Source organism: Alligator sinensis, unplaced genomic scaffold, assembly GCF_000455745.1.
Source record: "Alligator sinensis unplaced genomic scaffold, ASM45574v1 scaffold220_1, whole genome shotgun sequence".
Lineage (NCBI taxonomy): Eukaryota > Metazoa > Chordata > Crocodylia > Alligatoridae > Alligator > Alligator sinensis.
In genome coordinates this window covers 333,200-360,838 of record NW_005842136.1, presented here as the reverse complement: position 1 = coordinate 360,838, position 27,639 = coordinate 333,200, and the positions used below count along the sequence as shown (strand labels likewise).

The 27,639-nt window shown below is 42.6% G+C and overlaps 1 protein-coding gene across 5 annotated transcripts; it reads left to right on the top strand.

Moving 5' to 3' along the window:
* Positions 1-877: 877 nt before the first annotated feature.
* Positions 878-15,481, top strand: RPP40 (ribonuclease P/MRP subunit p40). 5 transcript variants are annotated; one of them, XM_025205996.1, is made up of 9 exons: positions 896-1,109; positions 3,122-3,208; positions 3,583-3,690; positions 5,533-5,601; positions 7,099-7,194; positions 8,903-9,028; positions 10,679-10,877; positions 12,331-12,465; positions 13,580-15,481. In XM_025205996.1, the coding sequence occupies exons 2-9, from the start codon at positions 3,145-3,147 to the stop codon at positions 13,776-13,778; spliced, it is 996 nt and encodes a 331-aa protein (XP_025061781.1). In that variant the 5' UTR covers positions 896-1,109; positions 3,122-3,144; the 3' UTR covers positions 13,779-15,481. The 5 variants fall into 5 exon arrangements, with proteins under 5 accessions (XP_025061778.1, XP_014376128.1, XP_025061781.1 ...); XM_014520642.2 differs by lacking the exon at positions 3,122-3,208 and having other exon boundaries at positions 879-1,109; positions 3,546-3,690; XM_025205995.1 differs by lacking the exon at positions 3,122-3,208 and having other exon boundaries at positions 988-1,109.
* Positions 15,482-27,639: the final 12,158 nt, after the last annotated feature.

The following is a 27,639-nucleotide window of genomic DNA, read 5'->3' as shown; positions in this document are numbered from 1 at the left end:
CCTCACACTGATGACACAAAGTTCCTTTAAGTACCATGATACATACATTTTTAAAAAGTTTAACTCTCCATTGCCCAAAACCTTGTGTTTGAACACTCATCCAAAATCTCTTCCAACCATGCAGTTGGTCCAATAGAAGATCTCATTCCACCCCCCACAAAATAGCCTTAACTCTCGAGTGGGACAGGTGATGAATTAACTGTTTAGCAGGCTACAGTTTCCGTGTTGCTAGCTTCTCTAGTGATTTTCTTCCGACTTGAGACCATTTTGTTTTACTTCCTCAGCTCCTGGAGATAGATGAGGATTTAAAAGCATCTCCTCAGCATCATCAAGGCTTGTGGTTTTATCACAGCTCTTGCATCCTTTTTCCAAGTCCCCAGCTCCCGGAGTCTAGTGATTACATGAAAAACAGCTTTTTCTTCTTCTTCTTCTTAAAAGGAGATTTCTAATCTCATCGGTAAGAAAAACAATGCTTGGGGCCAAGCTCACAGCCAAGATTTGGAAAATAATTAATTCATTAGACAAATTCATTAGTTTGTAGAAGCTTTTCTTGCCCAAATGATGATGCCTCAGTGTTTGCCCCTGACAATTCTGCAAACCAGGAGGAACTAATACTTAGCGGTGTGGGGGGGACGACACACAAATAATGTTTAAACGGTGCAGGACAACCTCTGCATGAGGTTCCTAGCAGGCAGCCACCAGCTGACCACAAGCAGCAGCTCCCCACCCTTCCTGCTTCTCCTCTGCCTCTTGGCATGAGGTGAAGGCAGAGTGAGGGCAACACCTTCCCCAGGCAGCACTGAGCATGCGCACACCCCTCAGGCGCCTTCCACCCTGCAAAAGCCGGCCCCGGAAGTAACTGCAGGGAGGCGGAGGAAAGCCGCCGGAAGTGACTTCACGAGCTTCTTCCGCCAGCCCCGGTTCGGTGACGCCGCTCGGCCAGGCTCCTTATTGGCGGCTGGGGGTTCCGCGCTGGCTGCAGTATGTCGGCGCCGCTGCGGAGGCTCCGCGAGACCCCGCGGCACCTGCTGGTCTGCGAGAGGAGCCACGTGCGGCACGAGCGCTCCCGCCACGCGGCGCGCGTGCGGGGCCACGCCTACAACTGCCGCGTGAGTGCGCCCCGGGGGCGGGGCTTCGCTCCCGGCTCGCCTGGCCCTCGTTAGGGAGAGCAATTAAACTGTTAATTAATTAATCAATCACACATTAACCCCGAGGGACTCCCACCCGTTAGGTGCAGGGATGCCCTTAATACTCAGGATGAGACAGTGCCCTGAGCTTTGGGTTGGGTGCTCACCCAACCTCTCCCCATTTTACAGATAGGAAAACTGAGGCACAAGCTTGTGTGGTCACCATGCTCACACTGCCTGTCTGCTCTTGCTGAGGGAGAGCAATGCATTGTTGTCATTAAACCCCAGGAAGGGTTCCTGTCCCTCTCTTCCTGGGTGCCCTTAATGCCCAGGCTGGGCTGTCCTGCCCAGAGCTTTTGCTTGCGCACTTGGCCCTCTCCCCATTTTACAGATAGAAAGACTGAGGCTTATCAAGGTCCAAGCCTGCGGCAGAGCTGGGAGACGAGCCAAAAAACCCAACCCAACCCAAACTCAGCATAGGGTTTCCAGCCCAGAGCAAAGCAATCGCCCTCCCTGCCCGGTTGTAACAGGGCAGCAGGGGCACAGAGAGGCTCAGCCAGGGCCCCTGGGGCCGTTTTAGGGGGCGGCACAGCATTAGCACTGCTTGGCGGGCAAGCACCTGCAAGTGAGTGACAAAATAAACCCAGAGGGCGAGTCCAGATGAGCGCAGGTGTTTGTTTTCCCTGGGGACAAGTACTAGCAGCACATCTTTTGCCACTACTACTTGTTTCTGGCACATGACAGGTTACGCCACGTAGGGCAGGGGAGGCTGAGGCCAGCAACTGTGTTGGCCTCAGCAGCCATACGTGGGGTCCCAGGGGCCTGCTTCCCAGGGCTGCAGCCACAGTAGGAGGAGACCTGGCCAGCAGCTGGAGTGTGGCTCTGCCCGGCCAGGCTCCAGTTTTGGGCACCATGCACTGCTGCCATGTACACCACCCCGCTTTTCAGTGTGGGTTTTTTTGACCCTGGGATTTCTACCCCCCCACCGCAAGGTAGCAGTGAGGAGAAGGCCTGCATGTGCAGTGTGTGGTGCTGCAGACCCGTCTGTGGCACTACGTACCACACGTCCGTGTTCATCTGGAGATTTCAAACAGGAATCCAGAGTGTCAGAAACCTTCAGACTTGCTGTCAGCTTTCCGAGTTCTGTGGTTTTTTCTGTAGTCGAAAAACATGAAAGCTAAGAGCTGGTACTTTCCAAAGGTCTAAGAAGTTTGAGAGTGACCAGGGCAGCCAGTCAAATGATTAGGCTAATAGGAAAGTCTCCATTTCCTGAAGTGCGGGTAGAAACAAAAATGTCATTGCTCCTTTAAAGCAGCCGAGACTTTGAATTTGATTGTCCAGCTAGGAAATAAGATTTTCCCAGTCTTAGGCTGTGATACCAGTGGCTCGAGGAAATTAATGGGAAACTATTGCTGATATAATTGACTTAAAGCATTTCTATATGTTTTTTCTTATTCTGTTTGGAGCAATTATGTTAGAGTTTGTTTTTATTTGTTGGATGTAATGTGCCTGTCACTTGGTTTTTACGTTGTTTTGTCCCTGCTCTGACATGAATTAAATCACCACTGCTGCCACCTGTTTTGAGTTAATACCTGTGTGAAATGGAGCAACAGGTTGTCCATATTATCACCACAATAATTCTTTATATACTCTGAAGTCACTGTGTGGAGTTAGTATTGAAACCATGCCTGTGGTGGTTGCTGTAGCCTTGTGAATATGGCATTCACATAATAAAATGGGAGATTAAAACACAGATGCTTTATTTCTTTGAAGTTTTTTTCTTTAAACACTAGCAAGTGTGACAAGCTCAAGATATTGTGGTTGATTTGCCTAACCTTGCTTGGGTGCACTGCATCAATCTTGATTACACTGCCCACAATATGAAAAGTGCACATTTGTGTAGTCTAAATTCAGGTATCTTCTTTATTTTCTGCTTCTCGACTCCGGTTTTCCCTCCTCCCCCAATTGAGAAAGCTGTTTTTACTTCTGTGTAGTGCTACACGCTATCCCAGCTTCCATGTTCGCTCTGTTGCAAAGTGGATGTCCACTGATGTTTTCTCCACTGATTCCAGGATTGATTGGTATGCATATTGTTTCATTGAATGTTTTATAAGCATTTTGGAGAAACATCCTCAAGAGATATGCAGTTGCTCAGGGAAAGTCTTTCTGTAATTTATAACTAAGCTTAATCCATTTTTGGCCTGCAGGTTGCAGTGTTTCAAAGTTTCTGACACACAAATCATGTTGCAGTGCTACATATGATGTGCCAAATTTTCAAAACCTCATTCAGCATATTAGGGAACCACCCAGATACAAGAACTCTGTGTTTGCTCTCTCTTTCTCCTCCAGCCCTGTTTTAGACCTTTCCTTATGTATGAGTTTAACATCTAATGTGTATTACAAATATGGTCCTAACAGGTGTCATTTTTGATTCCTGAATGTGGCGTGCTTCCAGAACCTCTGAAAAGTGTTACCACAGATATGGGAGAGTACTACCTGGTGAAGAATTTACCCCTTCATGAATTAGTTGCACAGGAATTTATCAGTGCATTTGTAAAGACAGGTAAAGGAGAGCTTAAAACAAATAAGACAAACAAATAAAAAGGTGTCATCTGTTCTTTTAATAATAAAACATGTTTTTGTTAGTTTCTGTGTGGGGTAGTCTTGGTTCTGAAAGTTATTTGTAAGCAGAAGGAGAAAAGTATTCGAGTAGAAGTCTGTATTAGTCCCGTCATTTCCCTTTCTTTCTGTTCACTTATATATATACTTGTATAGCTGTCATAATGCAGAGGAAGAGATTGGTAAAAGAAACAGTAAGAAAAGTCGACAGGGAAAGGAGAGGAGAGTCAGCAAGTCAGTGTGCATTGGCTTTTGTGTAATTGTTTTTCCTTAGGTTTTTTTTTTTTAATGATGGGAGAAAAAGGGACTTCTGTACTTCAGTTAGATTAATAGATCTTTTCTGGCTAGCACCCCGAGACCAGTGCTTGTAAAGGTACACTGTTTCTTGAAAGCATTTATTTTTCTGTCCTTTATAGTACTTTGTCCCTGCACACTTCTATCAGGAATGATCTTGAGAGCCACTAGTTAGAGAGTAATGTTTTAGGTCATTTAAAAGTAAGGATTCCAAGATTTCAGTTATTATTACTTTGTTTTCTTGCCTTAGAGAGTTTTGAGGTAAGAATCATTAAGTGGTTTTACAGATGAGTGGGGGACAGTGAGATGTAAAAAGTTCCAGTTTGGGAGATGAGACCCCATTGGGAATAGCAAAAGGTGAACATGTGTAAGACCCATGGCATTTGTCATAAAAAGAAAGGGAAGGAAGACTATTGGCCTCTGTGTTCTAACTCATTTCCATTTGGGTATTCATGATCTGCCAGTGCAGATTTCCCTTATAATTTTAATTGGGTATTAGTTATGGTTTGCTTTGTATTGTGCACTCTTGCAAGGTGTGATTGTGAGATCATGTAATTTACTCTTATCCATATGAGTTTGTAATAAAGTAAGTATCTGAATCTTTACATTAAAACATCGTAGAAATATTACTTGGGAATAAAATCCTCTAGGTCCAAAGAGTGCATAAAAAACTATGCTTTGAGATGTATTCTTCCCTTACTCCTTTCTCTAACTGTGATCATCAAAGGTGGAACAATGTGCCTCCTGCTTTTGATGTTCAATCTTCTAAAGAAAAAGTATATTGATGACACTTTAGTCACTCAAAACACATCTCCATGCTTGTCCACTTAATGCTAAAAATTTCCCTGCGTCTCAAAACTCATTCTTGGAGCAGTGTGTGTGTGTATATATTTTATTTATTTATTTATTTATTTTTTAAATAAGCTGACACAAAAAGACACTGTAGGTGTCCCTCCATTAAAGCTTACTTGCCTGCTAAATTAAGGGTTTTTCTTGCTACTTTTATTGTTGTAAATGCTTCTGATCCTAGCAGTTTTATTGAAATCAGTGGAGATACTCCTGCTTCAAGGTTACAGGATCATCCCCTTGATTTTTAGAACATGAAGCAGATTGTGGCAGGAAAGACTGCAATATACACATAATTGTAATGATATTTTCCTCTTAATTTTTCTGTGAGAGCTGATAGCGAAGAATGGACTGGACTAGTATCTTTTTTTCTAAACTGGTAAAAAGAGGCACTTCTGGTTGAATGGCATCTTTCAAGCTTGTGTCTGAAATTAACTTCATCTGTGCTGTGAACTCCTGAAAATAAATGTAATTGTAATTTTTATAGAGGCAATACCATTGTAGTGAGGGAAAATGAATTACCAGCAGTATCTGAAGAGCAACTAGCAGGCTTTATTACCTTGAGAGGAATCTGCCTTAAATATTGCTGGTATATCTTTTCTTAGAGAATTGTGAACTCACAATTTACTGTTTCATTGTATTAAAGGTTCATGCTATGCTCTTACATACAACACAAGAATTGATCAAGATAATACTGCTGCTTTACTACCAACGGGTAAGAATCCATGTTGTTTACAATACATAGGGTATTATGTGATGTTTAGAGTAGCATTGTTGTTTTGTTTTTTAGGGGATGCTGAAAATTGAAAAATATTATACTTTTAACAGATATTTATTAATAATACATCATTAAAATTAAACATATTTTATACAACAGTTACACCTGACTTTGATGTTTAACTTATTTAATTTCTCTCATTTTGGACAGTGAAGGTCAAGAAAGTTAGTTTAGTTTGTATTTATTTCAGACTGTCAGTACTGCAACCCTTCAGTTGCAAATGCTCCAGAGGATTATTTGTCTGAAAACTTTCCATTGGAGTTAAGCATTTCTGCTGGTCCTAAATCTAATTAAAATCTGCTTTCTACAAATTCTGAAATCTAAACCAAATTTGAATTGACAGTTCCCCTTTAAAACATATTGGTAAGTACAGTTTTAGCATTTCTCAAAATACTTTAAGAAACAGTCCAGTAATACCTCACTCAGAATATTATAATAAAGCTTTTTTCTCAGATACATTTTACATCAGAGAAGATAAGGAAGAACTTTGTTTTGGGTAACTGTTCCAAACCCCTCGTGATATGTGTGTTATCTGATAAATATTATATTGACTACTATAAAAATGTAAATGTATTTATAGACAAATATGTTTTTGATCTCTTATTAATGTCATAATTGAATTGCAGGAAAGTAACACTTCTTCTCTGAAAGTCATTTAAATTCAGATTCCTCATGTAACCTCTTTTAAACAAGGATTGTGTTACTGTGTGTTTAAACAGCCTCTAAGAAATTGATGACCTGATTCTGCTTGTTTCTTTGTGTTTTACCTTGGTGTAAATATTACAAACAAATACAGTTATTATACAGTCTATCCTTAGTTACTGGGGGTGATTGTGGCAACAGTATTATTTATTTTTTGTGTCCAAAGTTCACAGTCAGGATTGTGGCTCCATTGTGCTAAATACAGACACAATAAGACACATTCAGTGTTTCAAAGTTTCCACTATATGCACCTAACCTACAAACACTTAAAGCATACATTTAACATTGCTCACATGAGTAGTTCCATTGAAATCTATTGAACAATACCTGTGCTTAACCACTTCAAGCATGTGTATGTGTAAGTTAGCAAAATTGGATGATAGCTGAATACTGAATTCAACAAATGATTGTAACAAATGGTAGGGAATGAACTTGATAAGGGTATAAGATGGCACAATTACAAAAGGAAGGTGTGCATTACTTAGGAAATGCATTATTTTGGATTTATTTTTATAAGCCATAAGACATACTGTGATAACCAGCAAGAATCTAGTTATCATTTTCAAGGGTCAACCTGTGTGATCCGTTTAACTGAAACTAAAGGGGCCTAGACTGCATCAGTACTGCAGTGACCCATGGCTAAATTTTATACAGTTTGAAGTTTTCCAAAGACTTACAAGGGAGCTTATTGGAAGACTATTGATATTTTAATACAATTCTTATTGTTTATAGGAAAACTAATTTTATCAGTGGACAAGGATACTTATGAGGAACTTGGACTACAGGGTCGTCCATCTCGGTACTCTGGCAAAAAAGTAATGAGATATAGTAAGTACTGTTTACACTAGCAGCATCCATGCCAGTGTCTGCAGAATTCTCTAATATGATGCCAGCCATAATCTTCAGGTCCTGTAAAACTGGTTAATCTCTGAAAGAATAAATACGGGTACTGAGACAATTGAGAGAAATATGTAGGAACTATCTAAGAAACAATGAAGTAAAAATAAGTGTTCAAATGGGAAAAGTGGACTACCTTAATATTTTTAATGTATGTAAACTTGTAGATGCCACTTTAAGAAGATTAATTTCTGTGTTCCCTAATTTATTTTGCAATTGGAAGTCTTTTGTATTGTGCAAATGTAGAACTTGGGCATTTTTGCATTTTATGGAATATGTATGATGCCTCTAGGTTTTTGTAGTAAAAATACTAAGGTTCTCTACTTGTTCCTTTTGAACTTGCCAAAAGGTTAAAATACTGCAGTGAAGAACCTAAGCCTGAGAGACCCTTTTTTTAGAGGAAAATATGTTACGTGTGTTTGTGACGCCCTTACAATCTTTTTGAAGCAAATTGGTTCTGCTGTACTGAACACATTGTGAAGTTCTTGGCAGATGCCTTGTGGATGTGCTTAGAGTGTTGTGTTTTATTTCAGTTTCTACCCTTTAATTTAATTTCCCTGCCCCCAACTTCCTAAATCTCAAAATGCTACTTACTGCTAGGTGATTACAGACAAAAATTCACTCAAAACCAGATGTACTTTGAAAGTTATCTTCATGAAAACACTTGGTGGCACTATAGTAAATTTTTTTTATAACTCCAATTCATATATCATAAAATGACTGAATAAAAATTCCTCTTTTTAAAAATTCCTTCTTGGACTGGGGCCAGAGGCTCAGAGGAAACAGGGCTGCAACTCTTGCTTACAACTTTTGCGGATGTTGAAAGCTATAGCATACTTTTTTAAATGCAGTGATTATTGCCTGGAATTCTTTTTAAAAGTACATTTTTGGTGGAACACCCCCTTCCTCTTCTTTCCCTTCTCAAAAGTGAGCTGTATCCACTGTAATGTTAGAAAGTCATCAGCTAAAGCAGTGGTACTCAACTTTTTGGCCCTGCAAGCTAGGTGTGTGGTGTGGGGCTGGTCCGTGGGCTGGATCCTGAGTGTGGAGTTGGCCTGTGGGTCTGATCCTGCATGCTGGCCTGATCCTGCATGTGGCTCAACCCCGAAGACCAGACCCAGCTGAGGAGTGACCCCATGTGCTGACCCACTGGAGGCTGGCATGATCTAGCACAGGGGTCTAGCTGTGTCTTCTGGCTTCCGGTGGGTTTGGAAACTTGGCAGCAGGAGAGCAGCAATTAAGGCTGCCATTGCTCTCCCACTATCAAATTTCCAGACTCATGGAGAGCCCTGCAAGCCAGATGACATGGCTCTGAGGACTGGATCTTGCCTGTGGACTGGAAGTTGAGCAGCACTGATCTAAACAGTCCTTGATTTTTCTGAACAGTGATAGTCAGGAACAAGCAGAGATGTTACCAAGGAACAGCATCATTGTCATTTGCACCAAAATTCAGAGAAAAATGTTTACAAAACGAAGGGCCAGAGCTATATTGTTTAGCAGTTTTGAATTTTTTCTCTAAACAGGGGATTGACTTAAAAGAAAAAAAAACATACTGTTATAGTATTCTTGTAATGTTTATAGGGTATAACTATGTAGAGTGAACTCAGTTGAGTAAAATTTGCCTTTTTATCTGTTACAGTTATAACCATTGACTTAACTGACTCAGCCTTTCATTCTGATAGCAAGAAATATAAAAGAGTTCTTTGGGCCTTAAGAGACAAGAAACCTTTGGAATTTGATTTTCTACTGTCCTGGCATCACACAGGTAGTAACAATTAACACTGCCACCAGCAGGTAGCTGTGGACATAAAATTAAATATTCCTAGTGGAAATATTCCTAGCTTCTTAAAAAGCAGCACAAAATGATGTGGTCTCAGGTGGAGGGAGAGGAAAATTATTGCAAGTGTAGTTTGATGTTTAATATTGACACGGCCACCCTATGTCCAGTATTGACTTTTCTATAAGTGGTGAAAAAACTGACTTGATGGGGGAAAAAGTATTCACAGAAGTTAAGAACTAACAAATATTTCAGTTTAAAAGTGCTGCCACACCATCTCATGAGAGTCATAGCTCAGTTGCCTTAGGCCCCCATTCTCCAATGTGGGCCGGGCTGCCTAGTTTGAATTTGTCTCCTATAACTGAGGATTTCCTTGATGCACTGCCTTCCCTCTTCAAGAGGGGAGACATTATGGAACATATACTTCAACCAGGGAATCTGGCTCATATAGAACAACAAGAGTATAAAGCACTGCAGCAGCATTTCCAAATTAAAACGTTTCAGTTTTGGGGAGAATTTTTTTTTAGTGACCAAAAATGTTTTTCTGGGAGAGGATTCTTCCTATTCCCTCTGTTTTGGGGATCTGGTGTATTCCTTTAGCACAGGATGTGAAATGCATACCCCATAGGCCAGATCCAGCTCACCGATCTCTTTTCTGGTTCTTGGGGCTCCTAGAGGGGTGGGATGAGCAAGAGGTGGAGTATACCACTGAAATCTAGGGTATGGGGATGTGTTTGAGTGGTGGGTTGTGTTAACTTCCACTGGTGCTGTTGCTTGGCCTACCACTGCATCTGCATTTGGCCAGTGAGGAGCCCCACAGTCTGGATCTGGCCCAGGGGGTTGGGTTAGGTTGACACCCCTCCTCTGGCATGTAGAATGCAAACACTCTGTGGCCTCTATAGAGCATCTTGAGGAATGGATTGCAGCTTTTTTTCCAGAGAGAGGTTACTTTATGTCTGAGGTCTTTATACTTGGATGTTTTATTTTTCAGTGAAGGAGCTCAAAGTGTATGCACAGATGATATTAAATGATCTTTTTTCCCATTGCAAATGTTTCTTTAAGTGTATTCATGTATCTTGATGTTTTGGAGGAGAAAAGATCCCAGATTCTCAAAACAAAATGTTAGTAATTGGTGGTATTCTGTTTGTAAGACTACTATCAAAGCCTCCAAATCTGTAATTTGGGAAATGGTCACATTCTCCATGTACAGTCTCACAGATCAAGAGTGAGCAGAAATGTTTAAGTCAGTTCTCCTTTCAGATCTCTTTTTCTTTGGAAACAACCCATAAATACTTGATGATGATCTCTAATTCAGGTTTAATTTGTACTTGTCCAGTTAAAACTGCCTTAATTGTTTCTTATGATAAGTATAATTATATATGTATTGCCAACTTGGCTTGCTTAAGGTAACTGGACCTAGAACAGTGCTTTGTTTCCAATAAAGGAGGGGGAAGATGAAAACTGTAAGGCTTTGGCACAGGATAAATAAGCAGCACTAAGCAGTTTAAATTTCAGGGTAACATTGCACAACATCTTCCATTTACAAATGCAGGTAGCGGTTTCAGAGTTGTTTGGTATGAAATGGTCCTTTTGTATTGCAATATTATAATAACTTTCTGTGGCATGTGTGTTGTTAAGGTGCTGATGGATCAACATTGATGTCATACTTTTCCAAACATCAAATACAGGCTCATCAGCCAAAAATAACATTCAGCACATTAAGAAATTTGCAATGTCCTGTGCTATGTAGCAATGAACTGCAAGGAAAGCCAGAAGAATCATGCAGTGCACAGGAACTATTTGAATGGCTAGGTGCTGTCTTCAGTAATGTTGAATTGTAAGTATCTGAACTTGTCTCAATCTTAAGTATTCGTTAAAAGTTCACTCCATGACTTGAATCAATGTAACAATGAATGCACTATTTATAGAAAGGATAGCATGACATTATAGTGAGTTCTTGGTTCAACAGTCAACCTTTGTGGTATGTGGATTCAAGTATTGGCTGTCCCTGTGGTGGGGTGTAGAGGTAAGTGCCTGGCATGTCCATGTTTCATGGCATTTGCTAGTTGCCTGCACAGACCAGGAAGGATTATTTTCCCCTTTCATGAATACTTCATTGGTTTCTGGGTTTTGTTTTTTTTTTCCTTTTTGTCACATTCTTCAGCACTGAATGTTGGCTACAGCTAAGGCTGGATATTTGATTGGGAAGTTAGTATTCCTGCCAGTATTTAGAAACTTCATAAATTCCTGGCTAGAGGATCTTTGTTTGCTGCTCAGGATTAAACCTGTCACCAAATTTTGGGGACAGAAAGGAATTTTCCCACCAGATAAGAGTGGGGATTTTGCTATCAGGCAAGGACTTGTAGAGGGTTTTGCCTTGCTTTATGGGAACAGTCTGCAGTGTTTTGGAGCATGGGCCAGAACAGCCTTACTTGGTTTCAAGGCTGACTGGTGTTCCAGCCTGGCTGCCTGTCACTTTTCCCTGCTGACCACAGTGAGGGCAGAGCTCTTTGCCCCCTGGTGTTCGGCAGCTTTCCACTGCCTGGATCCACTGTTGGAACAACACTGAGCCTCCACAGGCCAGATCCAATGCCACTGTAGGTCAGATTGGGTCTACAAAGAGATTGGATCTGTTCTGCAAAGGTTTGATGCGGTCTCACTTTTAAGAATAGCCAGCTGATCCAGCTGCCACTCCAGGTGCATGGAGGGTAGCTCTCTGTTCCCTCCCTCCCTCCCACCCCCTACCAAATCAGTTGCTCCAAATCTTTGCTTATCACAATTGTTGATGGAAACAGTAAACAGAAGCTACAACTCTCCTTACAGAGCACAGTCATCTGAAATAGCACCCAGAAATCTGCCCACAGCTACAGATGAGTCCCAATGGGCAGCCTGCCTCTAGTAACAGGTTTCTGACCCCTACTCTATGGCATAGGATACAGTCCTCTTAAAATCTTCTAAGCACATTAACCAATTAATTTTCTGCCATTGCTTTAGGAATGCCTTTGTCTCCCCTGTTTTTTTCCGTGTTGTAGGGTATTCTTGGTTTCTGGATTCTGTGATGTGCAGGGGTTAGCAATCTTTGGGTCAGTTTTTGCCTGCAAATCAGGGGACTGGACTTAATGGCCTGGGAGACCACTTCCAATTCTGTGTTCCTGCTTTCTAGCTTGAATGTCTGGGCAGAAGCATTTCAGCCCTTGTTTAGGCACTGCATGTGTAGCATAAGCTGGAAAATGGGAGGTATTAGCACAGGAGGCTTGGCACTACCTCATTCACTTGTGTTCTGTTTTCAGAGACAACAAGTCATTTAGTTTTGTATCAACTTATTGCTGCCCTGAGCCCAGCACAATGATGGACCAAGCTTATTTGTGCACAATCACTGGGTTCATACTTCCAGAGAAGATAATTCAGTTACTGGATCAGCTCTGGTAAGGGACATCAGATGCATGTCATTTTTATAACATTTGCACTTTCTTTAAAGCATGCTTTTGATCTTGAAAATGTTTTACAAATACTCATTTTCCCTGACAACATCAATAAGCAAAGCATAACATCTCTATTTTTACTTAAAAGGAAAATGAGGCATAATGGTTGAGGCCAGAATGTCATGTAATTTTGGATTTGGGAAGGCCCTGCCTGTGGGGATCAATGTCCTAAGTTTTTCAAAAGTAGAGCACCCACAGCTCAGAAACATCACAGTTCTGAAAATCAGGTCCACAGTATGTCACATTGGGCACTCTGGACAAATCAGGGCCAGAGTTTCAAATCTTACATGGCAAGTCTGGCTATGAGGTGGGATTAAAACGTAAAAGCTCTTGGCTGCTTGTCTTTGTTTAAGACCATCGGACAGTGCCTGGCCTTTATTAATATTAGTTTATGATTTGCAGTCTGTTTCCCTTCTGGTGGAAGAAGTCTTAATCTTCTAAAACAGCTTGGCTACGTTTTCTTTCCATATGTTTTCTACTCTGGCATTGGATTATTGTGCTATCCCACTTGCAAATAAAGCCAATCCTCAGAAAAGCCGTTTTCTGTTTAAATAACAAATATTTGTAATATTGTGGACAGCCTACAGCTACACATGTCAAGTAGGGCACAATACCTTCAGAAATCCAGCCTTTTTCATTTTAATTTCGGTCTCATATATCTTTTTTTTTTTTAGCTTTTTAATATCTAAAGAAATTCATAAGTTAAAATACCTTTAAAACAGATTTTTCTCATCAATAATTTAATATAAACCAAAATAGACTGTATGATGGACAACCAACGCGTAAGTGATCCTGCTGGAAAACCACATCTCTGTGCTTTCCATATGTACCTTCTAAAACGGTATATACAAAAAATACATTTTTTTCCAGTAAAGTATTTGTTATGTTATGGGCATCCCACACTTCTGTAAACAAAATCACTGATTATCTCACTTAGTCATAAATTTTCATTAAGTGGCTTTGTCTGTCTTTAAAGTCATACTCTTCAATGTTGTACTACTTCGTGGAACTCACTGTTTTGTTCTAATTAGTGATTAACTTTTTTTTATTTCTCCAGTGCTTATTTTGATGAACCCAAACTGGCGCAGTGGGTGACCTTAACTGTGCATGGTTTTGCAGACAGCCCGGTTTCCTGGAGAGAAAATGAACATGGTTTCCAAAAGGGAGGAGAGAACTTGTACAATTTTGTTGTTTTTAGGAGCTTGGACTACTGGCTTCAAATGGCTGTTGGAGCCAATGATGATTGCCCACCTTAACATTCTGCCCACAGGAAATGTTTGATCCAAAAAAGAGTGTAATGTCTGATAAGATATGCTTACATGATGATCAGACAACCACTTAACTCTTGAAAGGACAAGTATATATCTGTTTATTATTTACCACTTCTTAAATATCATCTACAAAAGAAGACAAGGACCTTTGCTTCTTTGTAATGAATGAAGCTTTCCAAAAGGCTTTCAAATTAAAAGAAAGAAAACAAACAATCCCCTCCTGCTTGTTGCTTTACAATGGAAATTTGAGTTTTGTCCAACCAGGGAGAGTCTTAGGCAGTTAGTGAACTTAGTAGGATTATGACATGACAGATACCAAGATAGTAAAGCCTGCCTGAGAGAAAAGTGATTTTTATATTGATGGATTTTAAATGATTTCCTTTTACCTATTTGTAACTAAAATACTAGGAGCTGAATCTTTAAAGAGCTTTGCACCCATCCCTGCATTGTAAGATCCATAAAAAGCTCCCAGGTCTCATTTTGAGATGTCTAGCTTGTCCAGTGACAGAAACAGAAAAGCAGACTTACTATTCCTGACTTATTTTTTTTAAAAAGCAGGGAGAGCTCTTATACACACAGCAGAGCAGAAGCCACAGACTCACTATATTGGGGGGGTGGGGGGGGTGAGGAGAGCGATCCTTGTCATTTAGCATCAATACAGAAACTTGGTCTTTCAGGAAAACTACATATAAAAGAAATATTGTGACTCTTATAGATGGGACAGGTGATGTACTAGAACAGGGGTGCCCAAAACAATTCCCAATTTACATGCACTGGGACAGGTGGAGGCAGCATGAAGTCAATGGGGTGCACAGGGCCCAGTCCAGGTGCACAGGGTTGTGGGGGAGGTACAGCCAGATCTGGCCTGTGGAGCTGTGTTATTTGGCCTGTTTTGCTATCCACGGGTCCACAAATCTGGCAGCAAGGAGTGGCAGCAGTTGCCACTCCCCTGCTACCAAATGTCTGAACCCGTGGGGAGCCCTGCGCGTTGGATAATGCAACTCTGTGCACTCTATTGGGCACACGGAGCACTGCAGAGGCAGCACAGATTCAATTCCTGTGCACTAGGACAAATGAGACTGATGGCACAGTCCAAGTGCATGGGGGCAGGGCCTGATCTGGCACCAGGCCATTCATCTGGCCCACCAGGCCCCAAGGTTAGACCACCACTGTTCTAGGATTAAATCCTGACCACAGGGTCCCAGGGAGGAGTCAATGTGAAAACAGCTGTTTAGTCAACAGTAATAGTAAGGTGGTTTGTTTTTCAAGGTCCCAGTCCAGTTTCCATTGAAGCTGATGGAATTATTTCCATTATCTTGACTAGGAGTGGACTCAAAATTCCAGGTATATACAAATAAAACCACGATGCTTTGCTAAAGTGGAGGTTGCTCACTTAACAACAACAACAACAAAAAGGTAGACTGATAGTAGAAGTTAAATTGTGGCTGTAGAAAAAAAATGCTAAGAGATCTATCAAGATGACATAGGTGCACAGTAAAGGAGAGCTTTCAAGGTCAAGAGTTTTTCCTATTAGTATTTTATTGCTTCCACACAGTGCCTGGAGAAGCCTTGTTTACTGGAAGGTATTATGTGTTCTCTGTACGCTTCTTATTAAATGTGTTTAGTTTAAATAAATTTAATTTACTTTTAAAAACTATTCCACAAACTTCCCATCTTAACTAAAATAAATACACTGTTTTCTAAAAAGTTACCTTCTGTATGCTTTTTTTTATTTTTATTTTTTAAGACCACCAAAAAAGCACTCTGTCCCTGGGATACCAGGAATAGAAATTCCATCTTCCTTTGGGATAAAAAACCTTATAATCAACAAGGGGCCACAGTCTGGGAAAACTCTTGGCCAAGTGGTCTAACAGTAAACATTTAACGCAGTTGGCCCATTTGTTGAACTTTACTGGATGTTTAGTTGTTATGCATCAATGCAAACTGCTTCAGTGCTTGGCACAGGCTATGATCACCCTGCTTTTTAATGTTCCCATTGAAGACTCTGTTGTGCAGCATTTCAACTTTCACTTGCTTCAGCTCTCACAGAAGTGACTTAATCCTAGTAAAAAGTGTGCTACTATCTTAAGAGTTGAAGGGATTAGGCATAGGCCTTCCTGGACATAACCTGCAGCAAGAATTCAAACAGAGAAATGTTTTAAGTGTAAAAATTAGATCTTTATGGAAAGTGGCAATGATTCACAGTCTTTAACCATTTATAATGGAAAGTATTTTGTAGTTTTAACTGCTCTGGACTCACCTTTTCTCATAATGATTTTTCCAGTAACTGCTCACAGTGTGCCAGGGACTTTCCAAAAAAAAATATACAGGACTTTGCCCAGAAGAGGTCACTCTTGAAAAAAAATATAAGGGAAGTATGCAGTATGTGCAGTAGTTAAGGCACGTCAAAATGCTGTTCACAGAAACTCCAGATCTCCATCAGCCCAATAGCAGAGGTGGGTTTTCAGAAAGAGGTTAAATGCAGATGAACACAGGAGGGATAGTTTGTCAACCAGGTGGATCAGGCTGGCATTGCAACAGAGGTAAAGCAGTGGAGCAGCATTGCAGAGGGCTTAAGAAATAATGACAAAAAACTTGGAAACAGGCCTCTCAACACTATTGATATGGGCTGGACCTGCCAGTGGGGTCGATTTGGCAAGTGGACAGGCCAGCCCCAATGCGACTGTTCAGGGCAGAGGTGGGATAGAGCCCAGCCCCAGTCTGCATGGCAACACCCCTGGCAGGGCCCGATCCAGCCTTGCAGGGCTTGGTAATTTGGCGTCAGTGGATGGGTGGCAGTATTAATTGCAATCATTCTTGTGCTCCCAAATTTTCTGACCCATGGGGAGCCCTGCAGGCCAGATGCCATGGCTCTACCGGTTGGTACTTGAGCACCCCTACTGTAAACCAACGGCCATGGCCACCCTTGGTACTCAGCTGCTCAGAGAAAGAGTCGCTGTGGTACAACTGCTTCCTGCTAGTCTGTGATGCCCTTTCCTTTCCCTGACCTTTTTGACTGAAGGGGTAAAAATGCCAGCTGGCACTGTCCACCTCTAAGCCCTATTCCTGAGACCAGCACCAGTTAATGAAGCAGAGAAAGTTCCTGTACAAGAAGCCTTTGTGCTGCCCTTTTAATTTCTCCTTCAAAAGACTCTGCTGTTGCCATCGCCCATTTTTCCCTAGGTTGCTACTTATCCTCCTCCTAACCCTGCTTCTTGGTAGTTTCCTAACAGCCTCCTCTGAACCATGCTCAGAGACTGGGTTCCTAACCTTCCCTTCCCCAGTCCATAGGGAACATCACTAAGCACCAGTCTTCCCCATACCCCTCCTGCACTTTTGTCTTTAGCAGAGTCAGCTGTGTTAACTCAGGCTTTGCTTTTATGGGGAAGGCCAAAGACAATCTTACCCCGCCAAGTAGACAAGGTTTTAGGCTTTCATAATCACATGGCAGAGAACCTCTGCCTCCTGGGTAGAAGTGACTCCCCTACCCTACCCCTAAATCACCCAGAAACTACTCTCGCACGAGCAATGCTTCTCTTGGGCTGGGGCAGGCAGAGTTTCAGTTGCCTGTTGGCTAAGCCCTGAGCAGTGTGGAGAAGTCAACATACCTCTAATGGAAAATTCAATTACACCAACAAGCTGTCCAGCCTCCCACTGGAGATGGGATTGCTGCCACAATGAGGAAACTATGGCCATACTGAAAAGGTATAATGGGTGTAAAGAGGCTAGTGACGCATGGAAGAATTAGGACAGCCGATGAGAAGTGGTAGCTTCACCCCTGGCTCTGCTTCAGATAGGAGTAGGGGGGGAAAAAAAGGGGAGGGGGGAGAGGGAGGTTTCATAGTTGTTAGGGGCTGGAAGGGACCTTACAGATCATCGGGTCCAGCCCCCCTGCACGTGGGCAGGAAAGACTGCTGGGATCAGAGGGTTGCTCTGGTTCTGGGTTTTGTTCCCACAATCCTTCATTTCACTACAGAGCACTGAGCAGGAAAGTCCACAGGGTTGCTAGAAGCAGCTTGTGTAACAAGGCACAGCTCTGCTCCAGCCACAGTTTCGAGCACTCTTTGAGGTGTCTGGCCTCCAAGGACTGCTGGAAGGTGAATCAAACTGAATAGGAAGGCATGGGCCTTGGTTGAGCTGGTTGCACAAGGAAGGGAAGGGAAAATTTGTCAAGCAGACTTCCAAGGAAGGGCCTGTGCAGCTCATGGGGGGAGTGGGAATGGGTCTCTAAGTTCATGGGCACCCCAAAGTCCCTGAGCTGTGACTCACAGGAAAGAGCTGTGCTTTCCTCTGCTTTTATTCAGACGGGACTAACAGGGCAGCTTAGCTTAGGTGAGGCGCCTGACAAACTGCTTGGGGGCTGGGTATGCAGATCTGTGCAGAACAAGAGGAGTGTGTGGCTGGAAGGTAGGAGGACTCTCTTCTTTCTGGAGAGAAGTGACTGGAGTGGAATGAATTAAAGCTGGCATGTATGAAGCAACTGATTAAAACGTGTTATGCAAATGTATGCTAATTAGACTATCCCAGGGTTTTTGTTTGAAGATGCTGGCAGATATGGGCCCTGATATTGGGATTTATAAATGAAAGTGTCATCATTTGATAGGAAAAGGAATTAATCTTAGGGGTCATATTGACTTGCAGTGAGGCTTTGAGGGTGTATGTGAAGACAAGTTTTTGCTGAAGAGGTAGAAAGGCAGGAGTGATTCCAGAGATGCCACAGAGAAAGTAGAAGCAAAATTAGGTATGCATTGGATATGTGGAGCAAAGAAGAGGGAAGAGTCCAATATAATCTACGGTTTATGGGCTGCATGAATCAGCTGAGGGTGATGACAGAGAAGGCTTAGGAAGGAAATAGAAAGAGTCATATTCAACTTAAATGGGTGGAGAAGTTGAAAGTAAATCCAGGAGAAGTTGAAAGTAGTGGCTGAGCTCCAGGGTGGGAAGGCTAGAAAAACATTAGGAGTAGGTGAACTCCCAAATCAGCAGCATGGGGATTGCAGTAGATACTATAGGAGTGAGATTGGGCAAGGAGAGGCTATAGTCGTCTTGTTTGAAATAGGCTATGTGCTCTTGTTTTGCTGTACAGCAAGCTGTAAAGCCTTTGTCATCACCTTTTGATGCCAAAAAATGACTTAAAGTGCAGCCAAAATACTGTTTTGTTACATGCACATGCAGTTATTTAATATTATTATGTGTATTTGTTAGTAATTACAGCCTTCACTCAAGACAGGGGATGCACTATGCAAGGTGCTGTACAAATCAGTAGTAGGAGACTTTTCCTGCTATGAGCATCTGACAGGGAAAATACAGGCATAGAGAAGCAAAGGGGTTCTTGCACAGTGTCATTACAGGTCAGTGATGGAGCTGGAAGTGGATCTCATATCCACTCCAGTGTCCTTGCTGCTGCCTCTGATATCATTAATCCGCTATTGACAGGTGCACTCAGTTTTATAAACATAAAGCTTGAGCTATCAGGGCAAGATTGAAGTACCTCCCTTCCATACTAGCTCCTAGAAGAATAAACTTGTTCAAAGTACTGGGGACTACTCTGTCTTTGTGAGTATTAATAGACTAGGAACTACAAGGACTTCAGAGACACCTGCTACAAATGGAGGCCAGCTCTCAGATCACCTCTTCTGGTCTAGACTAAGCTCTCTCAAATGGTTATTGCCTTGTGTACTCATCCTTTTTTAATTCAAAATATGCTTCCAATTGTTCCTAAAAGGATTTTAGTTTGAATTCAGTCATTTTGTACATTGGAACTAAAGGCAGGGCTAAAGTGAAATATGAAATTCTTGAGCTTGCCAGCTGGTCAAGAACAATTTAGTGGGCTTTCTTTCTTCCAATATAGGCACATTATAGCTACACAGGTGGTGAGCAGTCTAGCTAGGGATATGCCCTTCGTAAGTCTATTATAGTATGAAAAAACAAAGAGCTAATACAATTTTCCCCATTATTAATATCTGAGGTAACAGCCTACATTCAGTGGAGACCAGCAAACTAGTATTGATTGTCCCCATTGTCACAACCCAAGGGTGTGATTTTTGTTTTTGTGTGCGCTTTGGCACCACTGAATTATTTTCCCGCCAAATTGTAGCTTTCTTTGCAGTGTGCATTTCTTCTTTGCAGCACAGAAATGCTCGTTGCAAGGAGTTCCCGCCATTTGTATGATAATTCGAGCCCCATTATTGGCTTGCGTTAAATTATTCACACGTGGCGGCTAGTGATTGGCTTGCTAGCCGTATAAAAGGCTTGGGTGGTTTCCGCCCAAGTTGGAGAACTTTGAGCACGCTGCAGAGTGCCTCTACAGAGATTTGACCTGAGGCTGCTGATCGATAGACTGATCACCTATCGATTCTTCTCCCCGTCGCCGCCTAATACCTCGACATATCCCTCTCCCTGCACGCAAAAAGGAGGTTTGAATACTCCTTTTTTAATCTAAGAGCTCACCGGGTACAGCTGAGGATGTGAGACCTGGATGAGATTCCATTTTTTGCTTGACGGGGGTTCAACCCACATCTTTGACCTTGCAGGGGAGTGCTGTAAACAGAGGCTATTCTGTATGTGTGATGGGGGATTCCAGCTGTGACCTGTCCCCTCTGTGTGGCCAGCTTCTTAGTTCTGCAGGTGAGAATGGGGCTATAGGTCATACTAGGTCTCTTGGGGATAGTAAGGACCCAGTCTGGAAGTGAGGCAGTTCCATGCAAGAAGAGAGAAGCAATGAATGGGTAGCACAAGGTCACTGGCCCATTGTGTATTGGGGGCAGGTGGTGGGGAGGAAAGGCAAAAGCAAAAGAAGTGGCAAAGGCTTTCACTCTAAGGCAGTGATTCTCAACCCTGGGGCACCCTGGGATACCACCAGATCCTTTGAGGTATGCCATGAGGTCAAAGGAGATAAGCAGATAAATTAAACAGATGAGCATTGGCTCAGGTTTGGCCCTACCTGATTCTCCACCTCCACTGTCCCACACATCTGCAAGGAGCTTAGCACTGTAATATATAAACTCATTTTTGAAATTGGGTGCCACTTAATTCACAAGTCATGGAGAGATGCCTCAAGTCCACAAAGGTTGAGAACCACCATTCTAAGGCAGGGTCGTAGAGTTGTCTCACTGTGGTCTCAGTGCGGTGAATATGAGCTTCATTCCAGACCCATGTCAAAGGTTGCCTCCAGGCTACCCAGCTGTTAATAAGAGGCTGGTCACATGTGCAAGGGAATTAGTTAAAGGCATCTGGACATGATCCTAGCTACAAGGGTCAGTCGAAGTAATTTTTCCTATTTATTACTCAGCCAAAAATGAATGAAAAAACATTAAACTTGCACAGGAAATTTGTACATCAGCTTTGTACATTGATGAACACAGCTGTTCTTTTTTTGGTTTCAACATAGGCTGCAGACATTCATTTCTACCAGAAGAAATGTATTCCAGTAGAAAAATAGCCTGGGAACCAAACTGTATAGACATTCGTCTAGCCCAGTTGTTCTCAACCTTTTTGGACTTGAGACATCACTCACTGGACTTGAGACACCTCTCTATAACTTTTGTGAATTGAGTGGCACTTGATTTCAAACACTAATTTACATATTACAGTTTTTATTTCCTTGTACAAGGGCTGCTCGGTGGGGGTGGTGGATTGACCAGCAGGGACATGCTTGAGCTTGTCTGTATCTCCTTAACTCCTCACACCTCGTGGCACCCTTCAAAGGATCAGACAGCACCCTGGGTGCTGTGGTACCTTGGTGGAGAATTGCTGCTCTAGCCCCATGGCTAGAGAGCTTCACAGGCAAGCTGTCCAGTCAGCAGTCACTAGAGGGTTGCACCCTGGGCCACCCCCACCCTCAGGGGAGCCTATTACTTGACAGCCCATCTCCTGTGACCAGGAAGGGGGTAGGCTGTCAAGTGGCAGTTGTGACAATTGGGCAGGGCTCCCATCCTGGGAGAATGGACCCCTATCCCACCAACCAGCTAATTGGCAGGAAGGGGGGCACATTCTCCCATAGTGGGAACCCTGCCAGCCCTCCCCTGCAGGAGAAAAGCCCAACTCCTTGCACCTTCTGGGCTGACACAAAGGAGTGCAGGGAAAGGAGGTGAGCACACGACTGCTTGCAGCAAGGCTCCAGGAGACTTGTAGCAGCGGCACGAGAGCCTGATTCACTTCATGCCACTCCAGCCTGGCCCAGAGCAGGGCAGGATGAGGTGGGGGCATTTTGCTGCAGTGGCAAAGCTCCTGAGCCTTTCTGCCTTGGCACGGTGTCCTGCTTCACCCCGCACTGCTCCAGGTCAGCTGGGTGGCACGGGTGGCAAGGGGAAACTGGAGGAGCTGGGAACTGGGCCTCCACACTCCCAGCTCTTCAATCACTGCCCCCACAGCTCAGCTGAGAGGCAAGGAGGTCAATCAGAAGCTGTGGTAGTGATCTAAAAGCTGGCAGCTGGAAATGGCACTTGGGCCCCTGAGCCCCCCTCTCCCAGCTGGTATCTTTTAAATTGCTGCCCCCTACCCCTCAGCTGGGTGGTGGGGCAGCAAAGTCCACTGCCTCTTCCTGAAACCAGGGACTGGCTGGTCTGGGTAAAGCAAGTAGTAAAGGCTGCTCCTCCCCTTGCCTCCTGGTCTATGGGAGGAGGGAAATGACTGCCCTCCTGTTCACACCACTGACCAGCAGATAGTGCTTAGAGATCATTAAAGCACAATTAACTCTTAAATGGAACGTGAAATACAAACACAGACAACACAGTGCCCTAAAATCAAAGTCTAACTTTATTAATACAAGTATTATCTCAGCAGTTTTAATATTCAGAGAGAGAAAAAACACTTAGTACAATGATCTCGCCCAGTCCTAGATGTTACTTTGCCTCACAGAAAAGACGGCCGCTTAGTTCCTGAAGCAAGGGGTGCATCGTTGGCTGGGATGATCCAGACAGGTGTTGAAAGCTGGATTCATGGTGTAAATGATGATGACGATGATGACAACTAACTTTCTTGCTTCCCTCTTTTATGCTTTTCTTTAACTTGACTCCTTTGATGACTCCTTGGTTTTGGATTGGTGTATCTGCAGTCAGCATATTGTTCATATTTTATCCTGTCAGCATATTCCTTTGTTCAACATCCCCATTACAAGCACACCTCTTAATTTGGCCTTTTTCCGGTGTCTTACTTTAAGCATTGTCCATTGGTCTCCTTTATCATCTTTCATTAACATATCCAATCATTTCATCCCTCTGATTCAGCTGATTAGTGCCAAGTTCAGTTAATTTGAGCCAGTAACAAAACTATTACTATGTTGTGTTAGAAAATCTTCTCACAGTGATAGAAAAAAGGAAAGAAACTTAATGCGAGCAAACTCAAGGCCATAAGCTGCTTTCAAGAAACAAGGCCAGTTGCTATTGCAAACACCAGCAAAATCAAAAGTTCAGATAACAATGTGGCTATACAGAACTTTAGACTGAATATAAAAGAAAACTTTAAACAATGCTATAATTCACCACTCTATAAACAGGTGCAACTTTAAAGCACAAAGTATGATAAGCTACCCTAACACTCCATGTCTCCCCACGACTGGGGTGACTCTGGTCTCAGGAAAGCATGGGACCGTTTCCAATGGCTCCACTCCTCCTGGTCCCCCAAAAAGGAGTTAAGCAGAAGAAAGTATAGATGTTCAGTCTATATATATATATATATATATATACATATTTAACCCTGATTGTTCCTGGGTAATTTTTCTCCTAAAGCAGCCATTTTTACTCCAAAAGAAAAAGCCTGAAAGTCTGCAATTTTCTTGGTGGAAACTGAACATCTACCTAGCCCTAGCCTTCTTCTCTGTCCACGGCTTTTTTCTACTGCTGAACAAAGACACATATCCTGACATAAAAGTCCTTGTCCTTGTTGCACTGCCGCATGGCCTTCATCACATTGTTGTCATCCAGAAAATGTCACCGTTGTAATCCTCCGTCATCCTCCAGGCTGTACAGAGGATCATAGAAAAAAGGGCTGACTTCAAGGGACCTCATGAAGTCATTTAATCCAGTGGTTCTCAACTTTTTTGTATCAGGATTCATTTGTAAACATGGATGGCCAGTCCTGACCTGCTGCCTCCTGGCCCCAGCCCCACAGTGTGTGGGGCAGGAGGTGGCGGTGGGGGGGGAGGCCCAAGCAGCCCCTGGCAGGCTGGAACTCTGCCAGCCTGCAAGGGAAAAGTCACAGTTTTCCTCATTTTTCTCCTTTAAAGGAGAATCTATTTTTAAAGTTTGTTTGTGGCCCTTTCATATAGTCTTGAGACCCACTTTTGGGTTGCAACCCATGGGTTGAGAAATGCTGATCTAGTCCAGACCTTGCTCAAGGCAGGATCATCCCCAACTAAAACACCTCAGCCAAGTGTCTGTCCAACCTGTCCTTGAAAATTTCCAAGGACGGCAATGCCACAACCTCTCTAGGTAGCCTGTTCCAGTGCTTGAGCACCCTCAGTCAATAGGTTCCTCTTGATCTCTAACCTAAATGTCCTCTGCTGCACTTTGAAGTCACTGCTCCTAGTCCTGTCCCTTACAGCCACAGAAAAAAAGCCCATGTCCATCATCTCTATAATTGACCTTCAGGTATTTGAAGACTATTATTAGATTCCCCTCCTCAGTCTTCTCTTCTCAAGACTAAATAGCCTTAGGTCTTTCAGCCTTTCCTCATAACTCATGTTGCACAGGCCTCTGATCATTTTTGTCACTCTCTGCTGGATTCTTTCCAACTCTCCACATATTTCTTAACAACTGAACACAGGTGAGGCCTCACCAGTGTCAAACCAAGTGGAACAATCACTTCTCTTGATTTGCAAGTGACACTCTTTTTAGTACAACCCAATAGGCTGTCGGCTTTTTTTTGCAACAGGAGAACATTGTTGGCTCATATTCAGCTCACTGTAACCATGCACCTCCTGCTGCCCCGCCCCACCCCCACTCTTCCTGTGCAGTATTGCAGCCTAGCCAGTCATTCCCCAGTATATTTTTGTGTATACAGTTATTCTGTCACAAGTGCATTTATCTTGGGCTTTGACTTTGACATTTGACTTTGCATTTGTCCTTGCTGAATCTTATCTGATTGATTTTGAACTATTTCTCCAGTTTATCCAGGTCATTTTGGAGCCTAGCCCTGCCCTCTGGAGTGTCTGCAACTCTACCCGACTTGGTGTCATCCCCAAATTTGGTAAGCATGCACTCAATTCCCTAGTACAGATCATTAATAAAGATGTTAAACAATACCCAGGACAACCCCCCCATCCCAAGAGAACCCCAATGATATTTCCTGTCAACTACACATTGAGCCATTGGTGACTACTCAGTGAGCACCAGTTTTGTATCCACCTTACAGACCAAATGAAAGCAGTGTATTTTTTTTTACTTTTTTAATGACCATGGCATGGGAGACAGTGTGAAAAGCTTTGACACTGCTATATGGTATATCACATCCACTGCTCTTCCCACATCCACTGAGCCTGTCTGCCTTATCAGGTTGGGATAGCACAGGGGCCAGGATAGGACAGCACAGTCTATCCAAACAATGAGCTTACCTCTGTGGTACACAGACTGGGGAGTGATGTATGTGTGAGCATTGTCAGGAGCAGCACCTCAGACATGTCTGTCAGGACCGGCTCTTTGCATGCAATGTTTCAGTTTCTTCAGAGTCTTCATACAGACCTCTGAGTTTATTGTGGCCCTCTTAGGCATGACGTCAACAATATAAACTCCTTGCATGTCTAGGGCTTCTTTAGAAGATAAAAATTAGGAAGCATTACTTTCTGACTGACCCTTGTATGATGTTGGGATATGGGCCTTTGTTCACCAGTAAAATAAGGCCACTGGTAGAGAAGGAGACTGTCAAAAAATAGTTGTGTGGTCAGCGATGATGTACAAATTTGTTGTTCACGTTTCATTTTTTTTTTCAATAATACTGGCTGAATAAAAAAAATAGTAGGCCTTATTTTATGAGTAACCCTTGTACATCACCCCTGGTTGCCATTGGAAATTAGGACTCTAGGAAATTAGGAGAATAGGAAGAAATTAGAACCCAGAGAATGAATGTGCTAAGGGTGATCTGAAATGCCTAGAACAGTATGGATGAGGACTGTTGAACTCCACTGTCCTCAGCTATGAATGCGAAGCTATAAAAATGTGAAATAATTTTTTACTGTGTAAAGATTGGCTCTACACCATTAAGAAGGATATCAAGCAAATGATGAAAGGGTAAGGCCACCATTATTAGTTCAACTTGCATCCTGGAGATGGCTAATCAGCATGATACAGCAGTCACACTTAGTGCATGGCTTGAGAGAGATGAAGACACTGCTCATATATTTTATTGGATAACATCACTACCTACTTTTACTGTCTTATTTTTCCTTAGAGAAGTGCTGGGGTCCTGGGTGTGGGACTCCCCTGGATTTCTGAGTGAAGAGATGTAGTAAAATTCCCATTCACCCCTTTGTCAAGTCCATAATGAAAGCCATAATTAATAGATAGCATCAGTTATGTGTGGTCTGGGCAGAAACTGATTCAGTTTGTATCCAATAACCAAGGTTTGTTTTTTTTAAATTTAGACTCAGTCTTTCAAGGTCTATCAGTAGAGATCCCATGGGCTTGCCACATCAGACTTAATACTCAGCTTTACGCTGACCCCATGGTACCTCTTGAGAATGCAGGCCTTCATTGTGCTTTCTTTTCCTCAGCTTCTCTAGACTTGGTGCTGATTTCTGTAATGGGAAAGGTTTAATCCTTTTGTGATGTAATAGGTAGAGTGTAGATATATATATATATATAACCTTATATATAGAGAGACATATATTTTTACAAAAAACCTCCAAAAAAGCAAAACAAAAACCCTTGTTCATCCTTCTTATAGAATGCTATTAACAACACTATTCAGGCACTGAAATGTAGGCAAGTGATGTATCGGGTCCAAACCCCCATACTCTGCTTAAAGATTTGAAATTTGGGGTGGCAGCATTCAATTGGGATGGAAATGAACTTTGAGTAAAATATGGAGGACAAGATTTCACAGGCTATGTCTAGATTGTCTCTGGAGCAAGCCCATGATATCACTGAGAAATAGCCCCACCCACTTGTGCCCTGCCCAGAGCATGCCTGTGTCCACTAATTAGATTGTATAGAAAGCTAAGGAGAGTGTCTCAGAGAGGCCCTGAAAACATAGCCCTGCAGTGTGCTCAGATGTTTCAGACACTCATGGTCATGTGCTCATGGTCGCGGATGTGCTGTGGAGGTTGTATGGACAGAGCTAAAGAGACTGCAGTCCAGCTTCCAGCGTCATGTGTTGCTAACCCTGGGTTCCTTTGCATGGGAAATGTTCCTGGAAGGAGAAGTGAACATCATTTTAAGTTATAAAACCTTCCTTTAGTTCCCTTCCAAGTGCCTGAGATGTTGCTGACCATAGGAAAGATGGCCAGGGCACTCCAGAGACAGCATGAAGGCACACAACCTTTTTGCAAATATCTCTGGCCTCTTACTTACCTTACTTGAAGGTTGTAGGCAGAACTGCTGCTTGGTCTTCAGTATGCGTGTTTGTACACGTAATGAAAATTGCCCTTTTTTGTGATTCAGCTGTGTTACAGTTTACATGTACAGGATTTTTTTGTGTGATTTAAATGACCTCTTTGTGATTCAAAGGAAAACATATCTTGATGTATTTTAGTTTGGATCAACACAAATTAAAAAGATGCATCTATGGATCTGTCCCTTGTAAATGGAAATTCACTCAATGACATGTAATAGCCCCTTTGTCTGCCAGATCCCGCTGCAAGTTTTCTGTAGTGAGCCCCCTTATCCACCAGATGTCACTTTGATTTTCAGAT

What these genes read in the sequence shown, in the direction of transcription:
- RPP40 (XM_014520642.2), top strand. Translation starts at nt 984, where the DNA reads ATGTCGGCGCCGCTGCGGAGGCTCCGCGAGACCCCGCGGCACCTGCTG. An exon ending in TGCTGCTTTACTACCAACGG is followed by an intron (nt 5,602 to 7,098) that starts GTAAGAATCCAT and finishes TATTGTTTATAG; the next exon opens with GAAAACTAATTTTATCAGTG. An exon ending in CAGTTACTGGATCAGCTCTG is followed by an intron (nt 12,466 to 13,579) that starts GTAAGGGACATC and finishes TTATTTCTCCAG; the next exon opens with TGCTTATTTTGATGAACCCA.